At 47.4% G+C, this 20364-nt stretch overlaps 1 protein-coding gene across 1 annotated transcript in view; it reads left to right on the top strand.

The window, feature by feature from the left end:
- Nucleotides 1-19235, top strand: part of LOC115083418 (cleavage and polyadenylation specificity factor subunit 1-like) — a gene marked incomplete in the record, with an annotated part of 265845 nt that extends 246610 nt beyond the window's left edge. The window contains 4 exon segments of the mRNA XM_029587223.1: nt 6452-6542; nt 6972-7056; nt 16892-17033; nt 18906-19235. Coding sequence (XP_029443083.1) covers nt 6452-6542; nt 6972-7056; nt 16892-17033; nt 18906-19235 — 648 coding nt within the window.
- Between the last annotated feature and the right edge of the window lie 1129 nt (nt 19236-20364).

Raw genomic sequence — 20364 nt, 5'->3', positions numbered from 1 at the left:
GAGCCTCTCTGAGCATGCACACCATGCATCATCGGGTGACTGAGCCTCTCTGAGCCTGCACACCATGCATCATCGGATGACTGAGCCTCTCTGAGCATGCACACCATGCATCATCGGGTGACTGAGCCTCTCTGCGCATGCACACCATGCATCATCGGGTGACTGAGCCTCTCTGAGCATGCACACCATGCATCATCGGGTGACTGAGCCTCTCTGAGCATGCACACCATGCATCATCGGGTGACTGAGCCTCTCTGAGCATGCACACCATGCATCATCGGGTGACTGAGCCTCTCTGAGCATGCACACCATGCATCATCGGGTGACTGAGCCTCTCTGAGCATGCACACCATGCATCATCGGGTGACTGAGCCTCTCTGAGCATTGCACACCATGCATCATCGGGTGACTGAGCCTCTCTGAGCATGCACACCATGCATCATCGGGTGACTGAGCCTCTCTGAGCATGCACACCATGCATCATCGGGTGACTGAGCCTCTCTGAGCATGCACACCATGCATCATCGGGTGACTGAGCCTCTCTGAGCATGCACACCATGCATCATCGGGTGACTGAGCCTCTCTGAGCATGCACACCATGCATCATCGGGTGACTGAGCCTCTCTGAGCATGCACACCATGCATCATCGGGTGACTGAGCCTCTCTGAGCATGCACACCATGCATCATCGGGTGACTGAGCCTCTCTGAGCATGCACACCATGCATCATCGGGTGACTGAGCCTCTCTGAGCATGCACACCATGCATCATCGGGTGACTGAGCCTCTCTGAGCCTGCACACCATGCATCATCGGGTGACTGAGCCTCTCTGAGCATGCACACCATGCATCATCGGGTGACTGAGCCTCTCTGAGCCTGCACACCATGCATCGTCGGGTGACTGAGCCTCTCTGAGCCTGCACACAATGCATCATCGAGTGATTGAGCCTCTCTGAGCATGCACACCATGCATTATACTATGCATCCGCGTGGGTTTCCCTCGGTCTCTTATTTTTTTTTTACGGCATTGAGTCTCTACTACCTGAATTATTTTTTTTCTTTTTTGCTTTCTTTCGTGTCTATTTCAGTTTCATTATCGATGCAAAGTTCTTTACCCAGGTCTTTTGGAGTTTAAGGTAAGTTTTCTTTCACTGTCGTATCCCCCAGGCAGTGATGCCTCCAGTGCTCACCGGCTAGCGTAGGCCACCGCCATCGAGTTTGATTTTGCATCCTGGTGATTGCAAGTCTGCATGTCCTCATCTGGGTTCAAGCCCATGCCCTCTGTGCTTGAGGACTATAAGAGCACTAAGTAGATCCCAGTAATAGCAGTGGCTATTCCCTAAGTAAACTTGATTAATAGCAGTTAATGGACTTCTCCTCCAAGAACTTATCCAAACCTTTTTTGAACCCAGCTACACTAACTGCACTAACCACATCCTCTGGCAACAAATTCCAGAGTTTAATTGTGCATTGAGTGTGAAAGAATTTTCTATGATTTGTTTTAAATGTGCCCCATGCTAACTTCATGGAGTGCCCCCTAGTCCTTCTATTATCCAAAAGAGTAAAACACCGATTCATATCTACCCGTTCTAGACCTCTCATGATCTTAAACACCTCTATCATATCCACCCCTCAGCCGTCTCTTCTCCAAGCTGAACAGCCATAAGAATTTAAGAATCATAAGAAATTGCAATACTGGGACAGACCAAGGGACCAGCAAGCCCAGCATCCTGTTTCCAACAGTGGCCAATACTGGCTGCAAGTACCCGAACAGTAAGCATATCCCACGCTACTGATGCTAGTGGAGTGAAGGAGTAGCCTAGTGGTTAGAGCAGTGGGTTCTCAACCAGGACACTAGGGTTTGAGTCCCACCATCACTCCTTGTGACCTTGGGCAAGTCACTTTACCCTCCATTGCCTCAGGTACAAACTTAGATTGTGAGCCCTCTGGGGATAGGGAAATATCTATAGTACCAGAATATAATCTGCACTTTGAAATGCTGAAGAAAGTGCAAAAAAGCGGAATATAAAAAAAAAAATCTAAAATAATAGTAGTGGCTATTTCCTAAGTCAACTTAATTAATAGCAGGTAATGGACTTCTCCAAGAGCTTAACCAAAACATTTTTGAACCCAGCTACACTAACTGCACTAACCACATCCCCAGAGTGGGGGAAGGCACAGAAACATAGAAATGACGGCAGAAAAAGGCCCATCCAGTCTGCCCAGCAAGCTTTCACACTTATTTTTTTTTTCTCATACTTATCTGTTACTCTTGGCCCTTATTAGTAACTTTTTGGTTCTGGTTACCTTCCACCCCCGCCATTGATGTAGAGAGCAGTGCTGGAGCTGCATCTAAGTGAAATATCAAGCTTAATTGGTTAGGGGTAGTAACTACCGCAATAAGCAAGCTACTCCCACACTTATTTATTTACCTAGCCTGTGCAATTCAGTCCTTGTTGTTGTCTGAATATAAATCCTCTTTTCTTCATTCCCTCTGCCGTTGAAGTAATGAGCTGCATTGGATATGTATTCCAAGTGAAGAATCAGGCTTAATTGATTTGGGGTAGTAAACGCCTGTTAGTTTCGGCTCCTTTGGAAAGGAGGAGTTAGCAATCTGTTGTGTTGTGGTTCCTTTGGAAGGAGGAGTTAACAATTTGTTTTGGGATCTGCTAGCAGGTTAGCAATCTGATGGGATTTGCTATGCGGATGGGAGGAGCTAGCAGATGAGAATAGCAGTCTGATAGAATCCCCTCCCCAAAGGAAAGGAGTAGCAATCTGTAGTGTACTGTCTCCTATGGGTCTGCTAAGGAATGGCAATATGTTATGATGTAGACTGCAGAGTGGGCAATCTGTACCAGCGGAGTACTAGAGATGGTGCTCAGCTGGACAGAAAGTAGATAGGTGAATCCTTGAACCGATAGCAGATGACAGCGCCCCCAGGAGGGAGTCCCGAGAGGGACCACTGGCTAGGCTGGAGTATGGAGACAGACACAGATATACTACCTTTCTAATAAAAGGACTAACCACCAGAGGTGGCAGTAGTGAGCTGGTATGCCCGGCAGGGCTGAAGTCCCTCAGATACTGGAACTGCGATTCCTAGGTTGCTGAGCTGCAAAGAGACTGTAGATAGTGAATAGACAGGGTATGCAGATATACATAGCCAGTACTAGGTGATAACTCACAAAAGGTCTTGAGATGGCTCAGTAGCTGGAAAGGGTTAGGCCCTCGAGGAGCGAGTACCTGGTTCCAGGGAAAGCTCTGAGAGAGCGGTGGTAACTCACAATAATCTGTATCTGGAATAGCTTCTAGTCAATAGAGAACCTTCAGAGTATTCAGGAACATAGGTCCTCGAGGAGTGAGTGCTGGTTCCTATATACCTTCTGAATTAGAAACTCACAATGTCTGTACATGCAATAGCTTCTGGACAAGGAGAATCTTCAGAGTGTTCAGGAACATAGGCCCTCGAGGAGCAAGCACCGGTTCCTATCTGTAGTCTGAAAAAAGAACTCACAATGTCTGTCTCTTGCGATCGCTTCTAGGCAATGGCGAGTCTTCAGAGAGTTTTAGGAACATGGGCCCTCAAGGAGCGAGTACGGGTTCCTTTCTGTAATCTGAAATAGAGAAAGAGAATAGGCCCCCGAGGAGCGGCAATGTTGCAAGAGTGAAGCGGGTCCGATGGAAATCCCACAAGCAATCCTTTGGGTACAAAGTAGTCTTAGACAGCCGAAGCTAGTCCAATCAGAGTCCTTGCTAACTCGATCTGTTAGCAAAAGTAAAGACCTTTTATGTTGGAAGCGGATGACGTCAATACAGGGGGATGCCCCTGAGGTTCGCGCCCTTGCTGGTACATACTTCGGAGCATGCACTCCCTATGTCATCAGGAACATGGCGGATCCGCAGCGTCAAGCCGGCCCAGGGATGCTGGGGAGAAGCGGCATGGAGACGCCCGCGGCATCAAGCCGTCCATCAGGCACGGAGGGAGTCGCCACACAGGTAGAGAGGGTGGAGCGAGGGCGAAAGTAGGCACGAATGCAACAGTACCTCCCTTCAAAGGGCGATCTCTTCGGGTACCAGGTTTCAAAGGATGCGCGAGGTGGAACTGATGAAGCATTTCTATATCCAAGATAGTGGTCTGAGGCTCCCAAGATCAATCGGAGCCGATGCATTCCCAATCAGAAGGTATTCCGATTTCTTGCCTCTGTAACGAACATCCAGAATCTCATGGTCTTAATCTCTATATCGATACTGTATAGACAGGTGGATCTTGAGATGTGGAAGAATCTCGTAGAGTGTAAAGATGAAATCAGCAGCAATGGATGGAGTTGCTGTGGACAACACTGAGGGATTCAGTGGAAGTGGTGATGTTGAAGAATGTCCAAAATCCACTTCTGGATAACTCTCCAGTAGATGTAGCTGCATGAGAGTTGAAATTCAGCCGCAGTTTAGCTGATATGGACGTAAATGAAACTTCAACAGAAGTGTCAAACCGATGTACATTCAAAACTCACTTCTGGAAGAGAGATGGCGGCAGCCCCAGTAGACAACCAGACTGGTGACTATAAATAAAGGGGAGGAGGAATAGCCTAGTGGTTAGAGCAGTGGACTATGAACAAGGAGACCAAGGTTCAAGTCCTGCTGTCGCTCCTTGTCACTTTACCCTCCATTGCCTCAGGTACAAAAAACTTAGATTGTAAGCCCTCTGGGGATAGAGAATGTAAACTGGTGTGATATCTCAATTGAGATCAAATGTCAGAATATAAATAATAAATAAATATCTTCTTCTGAACTGATGGCAGCACCAGCAATCAAACAGGCTGGTGACTAGAGATGTCTTCTTCGGATCAACCTGTGCCAAAAAGGCTTCTTCAGAAAATGGAGAAGGGAAACTCATCCTTCTGGTTATGTCCATGGAGTCGGTGAAGATGTAGAGCGCCATCTAGTTATGGCGAGCATAGTAACCGCTATGTATCTTAAAGTCCATGAAGATGATAAAGATGTAGAGCGCCATCTAGCTATGGTAAACATAGCAACCACTATGTAGAACAACAGTTGATGATAGAATGCTGTGGACGTTGTTAAGATCCTCAAGAGAAGTGGCGATGTAAAGGAACGTCCAAAGCCCACTTCAAGTTTGGACTACAAAAGAGCCATAGCCTTCTATCTGGAGCAGACAGAAGCCCATAGAAAGTCCACCCAGCTTTTTGTTATAGCATGGGATCTTCTTAGTGTTTGCGTATTTGCCAGGTTCTTACGGACTGGATTGGCCTCTGTTGGAAACAGGATGCTGGGCTTCATGGACCCTTGGTCTGACCCAGCATGGCAATTTCTTATGTTCTTATGTTCCTTTTGATAAGAATAAATTGCGGATCGCTGTTGCCAAGCAGATCTTTTCCAGTTGGCTAGCAGACTACATCTCTTTCTGTTATGCCCAGGCAGGCTCGCTCTGTTTGAGCCATGGCAGCACCGGTGGCCCATGTGTAAGCAATTCCCAAGGTGGATATCTGCAGAGCCGCGACATGGCGTTCTCTCCACACATTCATAGACGTTTATTGGTTATGGATGGCTGATGTGACAGCAGGTTTGGCCAACCTGTCCTATGGAACATATTTCAGGCTTAGAACCCAACTCTGTTCCTGTCTAGAGCCAACAAAACAGATTATTATTTTGCCCTCAGCACTTGTTTTCTGTTTTGTAGGTCTCGCTTTATGTTTGGGAGCAGCCTGGATTAACCCATGTGTGAGGACTGCCATCCTGCTTGTCCTCGGAGAAAGCAGAGCTGCTTCCCTGTATCAGGTGTTCTCTGAGGACAGCAGGATGGCGGTCCTCGCAAAACCCACCCTCCTCGTGGAGTTGGGTTTTCACTTCATGGGACTTTATTTTAATTTTTTATTCCTCAGTAATTTTATATTATAAGACTGAGGGGACCCCATGTGGATGTTTGGCATAATGGCACACTGGACATGCTCAGAGAAACTCAAAGTTCTGGAAACTTTGGCATAAGTTTTCCGTGCTAGGCTCCATCCGATGATGTCACCCATGTGTGAGGACTGGCATCCTGCAGTCCTTGGAGAACACCTGTTACAGGTAAGCAGCTCTGCTATCTCCTCTGCACTTTAAATTAAATACAGAGAGGGAAGGATTAAATATGCCCCTTAGTTTGAAAGGTTCCTCCTTCCTCTTGCAGCTGGGTAGACAGATCTTATTTCTGCAGGCTCTGGCTCCCAGGTCGGATGGGAATTTATTGATCTAGGTCTGGAGTCTCTGGCTTGTGTTTTCTGAATTTGCACTTGGTGGAAGGCTATAAGAGGTTGCAGTCTGGCTAAGACCATGATTATTGGTGTCCCCAGAAGTGAGGGTGTTCAGTTTCTTGCTTATAATAGTGTAAAATGTGTCCTTCATTGCTCTTAACTGCACACACGTCAGTCCTTCCCGTCTCTTTCATGCCCCACAGGTCTATGCTGTTGCCACCAGTGTCAGCGAGATCTGTGATCGGATTCCTCGGATGACAGGAGAAGAAAAGGAGTTTGAGACTATTGAGCGAGGTGGGAACCCTGCAGGCTTTCATGTCGGGCACAAAATCCCAGCAGAGCAGTGTGTAACTGGGGAGGGGGAGTGAGATAAGGTTTCAGGACAGTGGATAAGGGAAATGAGGAGGTGATAACTGTTCTGCACAGGGCGTTGGTGCATGAGTAGCAAAATTTAACAGCTCAGCCTCTGTCGGGGATGAAAGGGATCGGACTATCCATCTGATTCCAGAACTTAGGAAATGGTCTCCTATAGTAAATATGTACATCCTACTAGAGGAGAAGGGAGAGGAAATAATTTGTCTTGTTTTCTCGCAGTGATGAAAAAGCCCTAGCTCTCGGTTTTCAGTGGTGAACTTTCCAATGTTAGTCTGTTCTCTCATGGTTTGGAAGGGGGTCCCAGCTCCATTCAGGGTCCACATTTTGTACTCTTTCCTTACTTTGCAGATGAACGATACATGCACCCGGTGCAGGAGGCCTTTTCTATCCAGCTCATCTCTCCAGTCAGCTGGGAAGCCATTCCCAATACCAGGTAAGACCACATTCAGGAAACCGTATCGCTAGGACAGTTATAACACAGAAAGGACTCACTTTTCACTCTGCTGGTATTGGAGTAAAGTCTGAGAGTAGTTTTTGCCCGTCAGTTTCTAAGGAAGTGCACACTTACTCGTGCACATTTCCATCTGCCTTAATCTAAAGACTTCCCCAGAAATGCATTCTCTAAATTCAGCTAAAAGTAAGTGCTCGTAGCTGCATGGAAATACAGTTTCTCTGTACATACCCAGATCGCTCCAGACTCCTGGGTACTGCCAGCAGACCGAGTCAGAGAAAGTTTTACTGACACTGTACATAACCCTGTGGGCAACCTGCAGCCCCTCAGTGTTCCTCTGTCTCCAGCAGATGGGAGATGGTGCAAAACCTGCAGATCTGCAGTCCGGGCAATTTTTAGTTTTTGAACCTTCCTCCTGGTGGTTTCTTCCCTGTCTGGTTGAGGTGGATGAGCCGGGGCTTGGTGTCCCTTTTGTGTGCTCGATCCGTGCGTCCGTGGGGTGTAAATCTGGTGGTCCAGATCCTTCCCCTTCAGGAGGCCACTGAGGCAGCTGCAGGCTTGGGATAGTTTTTACTCCTGAGGCAGTTTATTCTTTGTTCCCTGTACGTACCAGGATCAGTCCAGATGGTGGTTTTTGAGGTCTCCGCCCTGGGGATGCGAGCTGTCATGTGCAGTTCGCTCGCGCAAAGGGCCAGTCTTCGCTGGGTTCAGCAACTCCTCACTTCCCAGGATCTACCGCCCGAGGAGACCCAGCCCAGGGAGCGGAGGACCTGGACGACCCTGGCTACTGAGGACTGTCCATGGGTGAAAGACTTCGCGCGAATCAGCCAGTCGTCCAGATAGGGATGTACCAGGATGCCCGCCGCCACCACAACCATAATCTTGGTGAAGGTACGAGGGGCAGTCGCCAAGCTGAAGGGAAGTGCCTTGAATTGGAAGTGCTGACCCAGGATCTTGAAGCGGAGAAAACGACGGTGAGCCGGAAGGATGGGAATGTGCAGATAGGCCTCCGTCAAATCCAGGGAGGCAAGAAACTCTCCCTGGGGCACTGCTGCAGTCACCGAGCGTAGCGTCTCCATGTGGAACCGGCTGACTCGCAGTGATTTGTTGACCTCCTTCAGATCTAGAATGGGCCGAAAGGAACCGTCCTTTTTGGGCACGACGAAGTAGATGGAATAATGGCCCAAGCCCACCTCGCCGAAGGGGACGGGCGAAATGGCTCCTATGTTCTGCAACCGGTCCAGGGTTTGCTGCACCGCTGCCCTCTTGAGGTTCGAGCCACAGGGGGAAAAGAGGAACCTGTCCCTCGGAGGGCGGACAAATTCCAAGGCGTAGCCGTTCCTTATGGTGTCCAAGACCCACTGGTCCGCGGAGATTCGCACCCACTCCTCGTAGAAGTCCGCAAGCCGACCCCCGATTCTGGGAGTGGGGGAGTGGGCGACTCTGGCATCATTGGGTGGACTTTGGAGGGGATTTCCCTGCCCCGATCCGTCGCGCGTGGATCTACGCCCACGAAAGGACCGCGGCCAGGACTGGGATCTGGAGAAGGTTGCCCGAGGACCAGACTGCCTGTAAGACCTGTAGCGCCGCTGCGCTCTGGCCCTGGTTCTGGAAGAGGCAAAGGGCCGTGAAGGACGCTGTCTATCCTCGGGCAGCCGGTGGACTGCATTCTCCCCCAGTGACTTGATGATGTGATCCAAATCCTCTCCAAAAAGAAACTTGCCCCGGAAAGGCAAAGAGCCCAGGCTCGACTTGGAGGAGGCATCCGCCGCCCAGTTACGTAGCCACAGCAGCCGCCGAGCCGCTACTACCGATACCATGGACCGCGCCAGCACTCGGAAGAGGTCATACAGAGCATCAGCCCCATAGGCTATGGCAGATTCCAGGCGGTCTCCTCGGGCGGTAGATCCTGGGAAGTGAGGAGTTGCTGAACCCAGCAAAGACTGGCCCTTTGCGCGAGCGAACTGCACATGACAGCTCGCATCCCCAGGGTGGAGACCTCAAAAACCACCGTCTGGACTGATCCCCATGGTACTACAGGAACGAAAATTAGCAGGTAAGGAATAATTTTCTTTTGAAGCCTCTGTTCCCAGCTTTGGGGGAAGTTAAATAAAAGAGAGAGAGAGAGCAGTAGCACAGTTCTCCTCTGCGGGCGACTTCCTCTTTATTGGTTTGGCAGCTGGGGTGCTGCCAAAAAATATCCCTGATCGATAAGATCGATAGGACTTTTCATTGCTAGTGCTGCTGGCTTCCTCATGCCCTGGCCTCTTCTCCCTCTCTCCGGCCCTTCTCAGAAGACTCCGCTGAGGGAAGTATTTAATTTGTTCTATGGGGGGTTTTTTGTTTTTAGGGGACCTGACCCCTTTAAGTAACCGGGACGCAGCAGAAGGAGAGTTAGAGGGCCTCTGTGCTTCGAAGGGAAAGGAGGTCGGTGGCTGTCCTGCCCGAAGCGACTGCAGAGAGAAGGGAGGACACCTGCTGAGGCATCTGGGGCTGGCTCCCTCTCACCCTGTCCGTTCTCCTCTCGTAGAAGCCCAGACTTGCCTTGGGGAGACTTCTTTTTAAGGAAAGTTTTCTTTTTTAGTTTCATGTCTTTTTTGGGCAATCTAAACTCCAGGCGCTAAGTTGAAAAAAAAAGTGTTTAGAAAGGAAGTGTCTAGAAGCTGCAGAGACTTGGTAGCGCAGGAGAATTTTCAGCAACTTATTTCCTGCAGCATGGGGGCCTAGCCAGCGATGTTTTTTGGCTGCATGCAGGGTGAGGGAGGTAATGACGGCTAACTCTCTTTTTTTCCTGCGCCACATGGATGGCAAGATGGCCAAGGTGGGTACAGCACGAGAGGACCATGAGGCATTACATTTTCTGGTTTCCGTGGTGGCTGAAAGGGACTTTGGGGAAGTTCCATCCTGCAGTCCTCCTCGGAAGAAGCAGCGTTGCCATCGTGTAGATTTTGCCTCTCGGGAGAGAGTAGGGAGACCGGGATCAGCAACCATTTTGCAGGCAGATCCCGCGTTTCTGGGATCTGCTAGGGAGATTCAAGCTGCTCCTCCATCTTTAAATCCTGTTGAGGGAGGGCTCAGAGGCTCCATAATAAAGGACAGAAAAATCCCCTGGTTTGCATGGGGGTGCATATGGTTTGATTGCTCTGATTTCTCTAAAATAGAGTAGACTAGGAGGTAATTTTTTATGGCTTTGAGCTTTTTCAAGTAAAGCAGCCTGTTCGGCACGCTGCTGGATATGGGCTTAATGACTGTGCCAGCTCTTAGTCCGGCAGGGAATCAGAGAGCCAGTTAAAAAAAAAAAAAAAAGAGACATGGATATGGAAGTTCTGATTTCTCCAACTTTTCATGGGATACTCATAAGGGGCTTTGGATTGTCTACAACTCCGCATACGTTCACCAAAGTAATGGTGGTGTTGGCAGTGGCCCTCAGACGAGAAGGTGTGTTGGTGTATCTGAATCTGGGTGACTGGCTCATTCGAGCGAAGTCAGGTGACCTCTGTCGGCAGTTGGTGCAGCAGGTACTGCTGCAGTTAAGGTATCTGGGCTGGGTTGTAAATCTAGCAAAGAGCCATCTTGTTCCCTCTCAAAATCTGGAGTATGTAGGAGCTCAGTTCGACACATGGGAAAGAAGAGTTTTTCACACGGAAGCGAGAATACTGAAGTTACAGGGTCAGATTTGTCGCCTGTTAGGGCATTCGATACCCACAGTCTGGGAATTTTTACAAGTCCTAAGCTCTATGGCATCAACGTTGGAGCTGGTGCCTTGGGTGTTTCCACATATGCGGCCTCTTCATAGAGCTCTTCTTTCCTGGTGGAATCCGTTATCAGAGGAGTTTCATCTTTCCCTACCGCTCAAGGGGGAATGCAGAGAGAGATTTTCTTGGTGGCTTATTCACGCCAGGCTGGGGCAGATTCTGTTGGGCAATGCAATGACTGTGGCCTATATCAACTAGCAGGGAGAAACCAAGAGTCAGGCAATGGCTCAGGAAGCCCAGGAATTGATTCTTAGAGGGGAAAGCATTTGGAGTGGCTGGCAGCGTCTCACATCGCTGGGGTGGACAATGTACAGGTGGATTTTCTCAGTCGAAGAAAACTAGACCCCAGAGAGTGGGGCTGTAAAAGACTGCTATATGTTTTATTCCCATCAAATGGGTTGTCCCAATATGGATTTAATGGCATCCAGACACAATGCCAAAGCATCTCTTTTGTACAGCCGCCAGAGAAAACACGGGCAGAAAGAACTGATGCTCTGGTTTTACCTTGGCCTCAAAGCATTCTTCTTTGTCTTTCCTCCATGGCCACTGAAGGATAGGGTGCTATGGCGGATAAAGAAACATCCGGGCAATGTAGTTCTGGTGGCTCCAGAGTGGCCGTGTCAATAATGGATCACAGATCTGGTCAACATGGTCATAGATGGGCTGTTGAGGTTCAGCCATCAAGTCAAAATTTCTCCATCAGGGTCCAATGTTTATCAATCAGGTGGCTCCCTTCTGTCTCGCGGCTTGGTTTTTGAGAGGAATCGGCTGAGACAGAGGGAATATTCAGAAGGAGTTATTACAACCTTATTGGAAGCCAGGTGACCTTCTACATCTTTGGCATATGTGAGGATTTGGAGGGTCTTAGAGTCCTGGTGTACCATTAGTGGAGTACAGTCTATTTAGGCTATGGTGTCATATTTTGGCCTTTCTGCAAGAGGGTTTGATTAAGGGTCTGTTCTTTAACTCTGAGAGTGCAAGTAGCAGCCTTGGATTATCTTTGGGGTAAGGTGCAGGGATATCCTCTGTCCGTGCATCTGGATGTGATATGTTTTCTTCCAGAACCGAATAATTTGTGCCCTTTGGTGAGAAATATCTGTCCTGCTTGAAACCTTGATCTGTTTCTTTGAGGAATGTTGAAATTCTGTTTGAACCACTGAAGAGGGCAACCATAAAGGACTTAACTCTGAAGGTTGTTTTTTTGGTAGCTGTTTGCTCAGAGCTTCAGGCTTTGTCGTGCAGAGATCCTTTTCTATAGAATCTAAAGTATCTTTACATGTGGTACCCTACTTTCTGCCAAAGGTTGCTTCAGCGTTCCAGCTTTTCCGGATTTGCCCGTGCCTCATGAAAAAGAACTTTGAATTTTGGATATAAGGCAGGCATTATTGAGGTATCTTAAGGTTACTAATTTCCAGACAACAGATCACCTCTTCGGGATATGGAGTGGTCCAAAGAAGGGATGTAAGGCGTCAACACCTACAATTGCACGATGGCTGAAAGAGGCGATTGGTTCGTTCTATATTTGTAAGAGTCGTCCGGAGTCTCGGGGGTTGAGAACTCACGCAACTCGTTCTCAGGTGACCTCATAGGCTGAATCCCAACAGGGGTACCCACGAGATTTATAGGGCAGCTACTTGGTAATCGTTGCACACTTCGCCAGACATCAGTCGGATGTCTGGGCTTCAGATTCCATGTGTTTTGGTTGAGAGTTTCTGTGAACAGGAGTCTCGTGGTCCCACCCAGTTTAAGGGAGCTTGGGTACATCCCAGGAGTCTGGACTGATCTGGGTATGATCAGGAAAGGAAAGTTGGTTCTTACCTGCTAGTTTTCATTCCTGGAATACCACAGATCAGTCCAGAGACCTACCCATTGGGGAGGGGAGAGTCTGCTCGTACTGATAATTTGTATATAATGCAGAGCTGTTGCCGATTTCAGTGCTGTTCTGCTTTGGGTTCTTGGAACAAATTTCCATTATTTTTATTGTAACTTCACTTTCCTCCTGCTCCTGGTGGGAGTTTTGGATTAAAGATTCTTGGTGTTGGTGCAGTATTTATTTATTTATTTATTTGTTTATTTAAAATATTTTCTATACTGTCACTAAGTTATATACCATCGCAACGGTTTACATGTAGGCACATAATGTAGGTAATGTAGTACATTCTAACAGGTGCCGCCAGAGGTTCAGTTTCAATAAATCATTAAAGATAATCAATGGGGGTTGTCCTGTGAAGGAGGAGGCAAGAGACTTTGTTTCTGACCGAGGAGAGCTTTTCCATCTGCCGAAAGAGTCTTCTAACAGCTGACTCGCTGACCCGTTGTGCAGGAGGGGGCGTGACGTCACTTCCGCCCTGCAACGAGACGCTGCCAATAAAAACAGGCCTGCTGCGGGTGAGAAACAGGGTTGTCCTGTGAAGGAGGAGGCAAGAGACTTTGTTTCTGACCGAGGAGAGCTTTTCCATCTGCCGAAAGAGTCTTCTAACAGCTGACTCGCTGACCCGTTGTGCAGGAGGGGGCGTGACGTCACTTCCGCCCTGCAACGAGACGCTGCCAATAAAAACAGGCCTGCTGCAGGTGAGAAACAGGGTTGTCCTGTGAAGGAGGAGGCAAGAGACTTTGTTTCTGACCGAGGAGAGCTTTTCCATCTGCCGAAAGAGTCTTCTAACAGCTGACTCGCTGACCCGTTGTGCAGGAGGGGGCGTGACGTCACTTCCGCCCTGCAACGAGACGCTGCCAATAAAAACAGGCCTGCTGCGGGTGAGAAACGGGGTTGTCCTGTGAAGGAGGAGGCAAGAGACTTTGTTTCTGACCGAGGAGAGCTTTTCCATCTGCCGAAAGAGTCTTCTAACAGCTGACTCGCTGACCCGTTGTGCAGGAGGGGGCATGACGTCACTTCCGCCCTGCAACGAGACGCTGCCAATAAAAACAGGACTACTGCAGCGCGCAGCCGGCGCGCTGCCTAAGCCGCGCGCGCCGAAGGGGCGCGCGGCTTTGGATTGAATTCTCCATATTTGATCTCGACTTTATTCATCTCCTGCAATATCTCCCGCAAATCAGCCCCCACAGAGAGAACATTTCGACTTAAGGAAGTAGGGTAAGCAGATCTCAATTTTTGCCTGAAATAGTTTACTACTTTCGAACTTTATGCCACATACTAAGAGGAAGGGGAAGGTGAGGGATGGAACCTCGACCCCCCCGACAGCCTTCCCCAGGTCAGACAAAAATTAAAGAGTTCTACCCCGCGGTGGGTAATTCCCCAGGAACATCGGCTGGGTTACTGGCTCAGGAGCAAAAACCAGAACCCCTCGATGAAATATCTGTGAGCCCTGGGGCTCCTGAGACTCCAGCCGGAATGGCTGAACCCATCGGACCAAAGGTGTCCCAGAAGGGAAAAGCGGTCGAGGGAATTCCGTCACTTATAAATCATGGACAATTTCAGGGGGATAAAGTTTTATCTGCCCTGAAAGAAATTAACATCGAGATATTGAGTGGATCAGGAGTTCTCTGCAGCTGTCCACGGATGGGAATAGGGAAACAGATATGGGTGAATCAGAAGTTTTGTCTCAGAGAGCTCCATTAGTTATACCGGAGATTACATTGTCAAAAAAGCTTGATATTGTAACCTTAGATATATTGTGGCATGCCATGTCAGTATTTGAGAAAACAATAATTTCCTTGACTCAATCAATTCAAGGAGTTCAAGATCAGTCTACAGTTGTAAATCCTGTTGTATTAACCAATACGATTAAGATAAGGGAATTAGATTCTCAGGTAGCACAGATGAAAGAGATTCAGGTAGGCCTAATTCAAGGGGACTCTAGAATAGATAAAAGGATTGAAAGTCTGGAAAACAATCACAGATATAACAATCTGAGATTGATAAATTTCCCTAAATGTAAGCTTGTATCTCCTAAAGAACAATTTAACAAGTATTTACGGGAAGTATTATCTTTCTCCTCATCCAACTTACCTTTAATAATTAAAGCTTATTTTCTTCCTGAAGTGGTTAAAAGAGGAGATAAGGTAGTGATTGGAGAAACATTAAAATCAAATTTAGCGACATCATCCCCTTTGGATGATCTATCGGGGTTCCTTGAGATTTCTCAAGAAGAGCAAATAGAGAAAAGGGGTATATTATTAGTAACATTTTCTGTATCAGAGGAGCGAGATAATGTATTAAAAGTTTTTCTTAAGAACAGGAATAAATTGTATTTGGGAGAAAGGATATGGATTTATCCAGACATTGTTAGGTCCACACAAATACGTAGAAAAAAGTTTTTGAATCTGTTCTAGAGCCCGTGCATTAGGAGCACAAATATTAATAAAATTTCCGTGTAAATGTATATTAACAATTAATAATCTACGGTATGTATTTATGGAGCCAGAGCAATTAGAAACCTTTTTGATTTCTAAAGAAGTTTTGACCTAATATTTGTGGAAACTCAGGAACTATTATTATTAATCCCACCACTTTCCTTTTTCCTTTTAAGTAATTAGGTGATGAATATATGCTCTGTTGTTTTGAATATGATCTCTCTGATTGCATAGTAAAAACATAAGTATAGCATAAAAATTAAGGTTTAAGTTTGACTAGGTAATTTCTTATAAATGAGAAATGTATGTTATGCCTACGATAAGGTATGTAATCCTTATATGTAATGTTATCGTTGTGAAAAAATAATAAAGATATTATTAAAAAATTAAAAAAAGATAATCAATTGTTTAGTGAGGTAGGTCATGACCGAGTGTACCAGGAGAGGTACTGTTCACAGGTAAAATTCATTATACACAATGTTACAATTATGTTTATATTGATGTAGAGTTCATAGACTACTCTACTGCACATTCCTAAGTGCTGTGCGTCGGTGCTCTTCTGCCTATTCCTGACTATTTTCTATTCTCCCGTCTCTTTATAAAATGCTTGTTTAAAAAGCCATGTCTTTAGACTTCTCTTGAATGTTTTGGGGGTCTCTCTGTAATCTGATCTCCAAAGGCATTGTGTTCCAGAGTGTGGGTCCTGCTAAAGATAAGGCCCTTTCTCTCACTTGGGTTAGTCTCCCTGTTTTTACTGAAGGAATGGTTAAGAGTAATTCTGTGTTCAATAGGTAACCAATGTAGTTCTACCAGGGTTTTAGTTATATGGTCCCTCCTCCTTTTTCTGGTTAGTATTCTAGCTGCTGTGTTTTGAAGTATTTGCAGTGGTCTTAATGTTGAATTCGGGAGTCCTAATAGAAGGGCATTACAGTAGTCCGTGCTGGAGAAAACTAGTGCCTGTAGAACAGTTTGGAAATCAGTTAGTGTTAGTAATGGTTTTAGTTTTCTGAGTACCATGAGTTTTGCATAGCCTTCCTTTACTTTCAGTGATATGTGTTGTTTTAGATTGATTTCTGGGTCCATTATTATTCCCAGGTTTCGTACTTTTTCTGCTAGTTCAATTTTCTGGTTGTCTTTGAGGATTATTGGAGTTTGGCTGATTTCAGTATTTTTCTGTTCTAAGTGTAGAAATTCTGTTTTATCAATATTAATCACAAGTTCCATTTGGTTTAGTAGTTATCTTATAATGTTTAGGTACATGTTAGCTAGGTTTAGCATTTTCTCTAATGTGTCTTCTATAGGTAGAATTAGTTGAATATTGTCAGCATAAATGTCATGTATGATTCCTAGTCCTGCAAGCGGATGACATAAAGGCAGCATGTATATGTTAGAAGGTTGCATGTTATGTTATCTTGGCTTGGGTACAGGTCAATATTGATGACTGCAGGTGGAGCACTAGGTTATATGACAGTGTCAGTGAAACCTTTCTCTGTCGCCATCTGCTGGCAGGGAGGCAAAACCCAGGAGTCTCAAATGATCTGTGGTATTCCAGGAATGAAAATTAGCAGGTAAGAACCAATTTTCCTTTCTATCCCTGAGGTATGAATGAGAGTACAGAGTGAGAGAGGATGCGCTCTGTTCCCTGGGGTGAATGCTCAGGGGAAGATTATGCTCCCTTGAGATGCGAGTGAGTATGTACTCTCCCACAAAGCTTGCTCTCCATAGTTCTCTGCCACTTCTTCCATCTGCAGGTTAGAACTGGACGAGTGGGAACACGTGACATGTATGAAAACTGTGGCTTTGAAGAGCGAGGAGACTGTGTCAGGCTTGAAGGGGTATATTGCTGCAGGAACCTGCCTAATGCAAGGAGAAGAAGTTACATGCAGGGGACGTGTGAGTAAATGTTTCACAGTCAGTCATCGTCAGACAGAGGAATTCTTTGAGTGGGGCCTGTTGCAGGGATGGATGGCAGGAAGGGTACCTGTGATGGCTCTGCATGTGAGGAGCAGGCTCCTGGCTGTGCAGAAGTGGCTAGAAGGGTGGGTGCTCTCGCAATCTGTGAGGTCCCTCTGGCTGGTGTTCAGACGGCGACCCTGCACGTAGAAGTGATGTGAGGAAGCTTCCTGTCCATCAGGTCAGATCTTTTCTTGATGTACTAAGGGCAAGGTCACCCTTCTGTGGTTTGTGCTCTTACTTGTGCTGGATGATCTGCTTAAGGCTCTTTATAGTCCTTCACAAAGTCTGATGATGATTTCAGAGAATGTCTGGAAGTGGGAATTGCTTTGGAGCAAACATTTTCTGACAAATGCAGATCCGTCAGTCTCACAAGTAGGGTCACGTTACCATTAGGTCAGACATGAGAGGCCAGATATTCAGGCATTGACCCACGCCCATATTGGTGGCTATTTAGATTATTACCCAGCTTTCTGGTTGGACAGGGGAAAGAAAAAAAGCCTGTCCTGGATGAGGGGAGAGATCCAGGCTGGTAACTGGGAGGTATACGTAGCACCATGGGCTGAGCAGACTGCATGGACTTGAGTTTATTTTGTTTTGTTTTATTTATTTGTTACCCTTCTCTGGAAAGAGCCCAGGGCAGTTTATAGTACTGTATACATAACATGTAGCTTAGCTTTAATACCTCTTCTCAGTGAGCAAACAGCTTCTTTTATTCAGGCTATAGCATTTCTTGGGCTATATTATTGCTTAGGCTTCTCTTGGCAGCATCACTATCCCTATGCATGCACCAAAATATCTTCCCATTCACATGTATTCAAGCCTCAGGCCTTCATTCATGAGGAGGTGCAGAATACATTTGCTGATAGTTGTGCAAAGATGATCTCTTTGGGGATAGAATCAAGGAACGAATGGGTCTCTGTCCACTGCCATCTTTGAGCCGTCCCTGGCACCTCTGAGGCACCAGGATAGGTTCTGCCTCAGAGATGCTACCAAGGCCTTGCCTCTAAGCATGGTACTGCCACCCACTCAGAACTGGGGTCAGGGGAAAATAGCCGGCCTCCCAGTCTGTGTACTAGAAGGACCTCCCTGTAGGGGAAGGTTGAGAATTTATCATTATTATTATTTATTTATTTATTCGTTTTTACAAACAGTTGACTTATTTTAACTTCAGACACTTGGGTTTTCCATGTCATAAGGGATTGTGCTTATTTGTAATCCCATCAAATTGCCCCACTCAAAAGAGCATTTAAGCTTTCCCTACACTAGGGCCTTTCTCTTGCAGGCCACGGCAATGGTGCATGTTCCACTGCAGGAGAAGGGGCAGGGACCTTACTCCAGTTCCATCCTGGACACGAGAGCCTTGAGCAAGTTCTAAACCAGGGGAGACTGGCTGTGTTCTCCGGATCTGAAGGAGATGCATCCGGATCACAGGAAATAGTTCAGGGCACAACACTTCCAGTATTGACTTGGCCCTGGTTGCACAGAAGAAGTCTTGCAGTGAGAGAGGGGGATTCATGACTATGGGGAGGGCATTATGCTAGTGCTGAGGAAGGACAAGTAGGGATTCCTTGCTGTGAGGGGGATCTATAGAGGGCTGGCTGGAAGAGAGAGGGTCTGTGGTGTTCCTATCTTAGGATTCATTTCATTTGGGGAAGGATGGATATCAGGGCAGAAGGTTAGAGGTGGCCTGGAAGCTTCACCTTATTTCTCACTGGTTTTCAATCATTTTCGCCCCTTTCTCACTTCTCCCCATCTTCCCTCTCTCTCTTCTCCTCCACGGTGCTTGTTCCTCCTGCATTTCTTCTACAGATCCTTATCATGGATGTGATTGAAGTGGTTCCAGAACCTGGTCAGCCTCTAACCAAGAATAAATTCAAATTGCTTTATGAGAAGGAGCAGAAGGGGCCTGTGACGGCGCTGTGCAACTGCAATGGGTACCTGGTGTCAGCCATCGGACAGAAGGTAACGTTCCCCAGGAGCTGTGGGCAGGAGGAGCCGCCACGCAGCTTGAACAACGTCTTGGAAAGCAGCAGGTTCTTCATCTTGCCTCGCCGCCTGGGTCTTCATGGTCCAGCTGTTGGCTGCGTTTCTTTTATGGCCACTCTTATGATGTTGCTGCTGTTCCAGAGGTGGCTTTAGTAAGGGTCTTCTGCAGGCAGTGTCCTATCACATAATGAGCATGAATGTAGCGCTTAAGTTTATTGGCTTTAGAGTGTTTTAGTCAATTTCCTTCGGCAGCATAGTTTTACCAGAGGGAGGACGAGTCGGACGAATCTGATTTTTTGATGGGGAAGCCCTGCTGTAGATACCTAAACGGGGGGTTGGAGATCACAAGTATTCTCATTGTTCCCTGTACGTACCTGGATCAGTCCAGACAGTGGGTTATGTCCCCAATCCAGCAGATGGAGTCAGCACAAGCTTTGAGGGGGCGTATCCATATATACTACTACCCCCTCTGCAGGAGTTCAGTATCTTCTGACTCCAGCAGATGCGAGTAGGGGAACCAGGCTTCCCCTCCTTTTCCTTTTTTCTTCACTTTCTTGCTTGATTATGGCTTGTTGTTGTCTTTTTCTGTGGATCAAGTTTGTATCAAGTTTGTATTAAGTTTAAAAAAAAAAAAAAAAAGGCAGAGTTCTTTCAACTTCTGGGGAGTGGCTTCTCTTCCTTGTCTCTTCTCTGCGGCCTTGCTGTTTATTTCTCATTGCAGCCAGGGGTAAGTTTGTTTTTCCTTTGTAGTTTTTTCCTTTACAGCTCAGCCCCCGGTGCCCGCGAAAGCCGGTGGAGCCGGCCTCTTCGCTCTTTACTCCCTCACCCGCGGCCATTTTACAGCTCCTCATGGGCTGCTGAGCCATTTAGGGAAAGATGTCTGGGGCGGGTCGTGTGGCTGGGAAGGCCCCCCCGCGGCACCCTCCTCTATTTTCAGACAGCGGGCAGTGCGGGCCGACCGGGCCCCCCCGCAGCGGCGCCTTTGTGCGCGTGGCCCCCCCCGTGGCTTTTTCTTTTCTCCTGCAGCGATCCCGATGCCGCGGCCGTCCCGCTGTGCGGCCTGCGGAGACCCGGGGTCCCGGATTTCCCGGGAGGGCATCTGTGCACGATGCCTTCCCGGGGGGGAAGGTACCTCACAGTCCCTGACTGATTTCTCTTTTTTGCCCGGGCGGTGCGGGCCGGCCACTCCGCCATTTTTGGCGGGAACGGCGGCCATTTTACATTCTGAGCGCCCTGAGGCGCAGGCCACGAGGGGGAACGGATCCCTGGAGGCCACGAGGGA

This window comes from Rhinatrema bivittatum, chromosome 2, assembly GCF_901001135.1.
Source record: "Rhinatrema bivittatum chromosome 2, aRhiBiv1.1, whole genome shotgun sequence".
In the NCBI taxonomy this organism is placed as follows: Eukaryota; Metazoa; Chordata; class Amphibia; order Gymnophiona; family Rhinatrematidae; genus Rhinatrema; species Rhinatrema bivittatum.
Note: the sequence above shows the minus strand (reverse complement) of the source record. Positions and strands in the feature narration are given on the sequence as shown.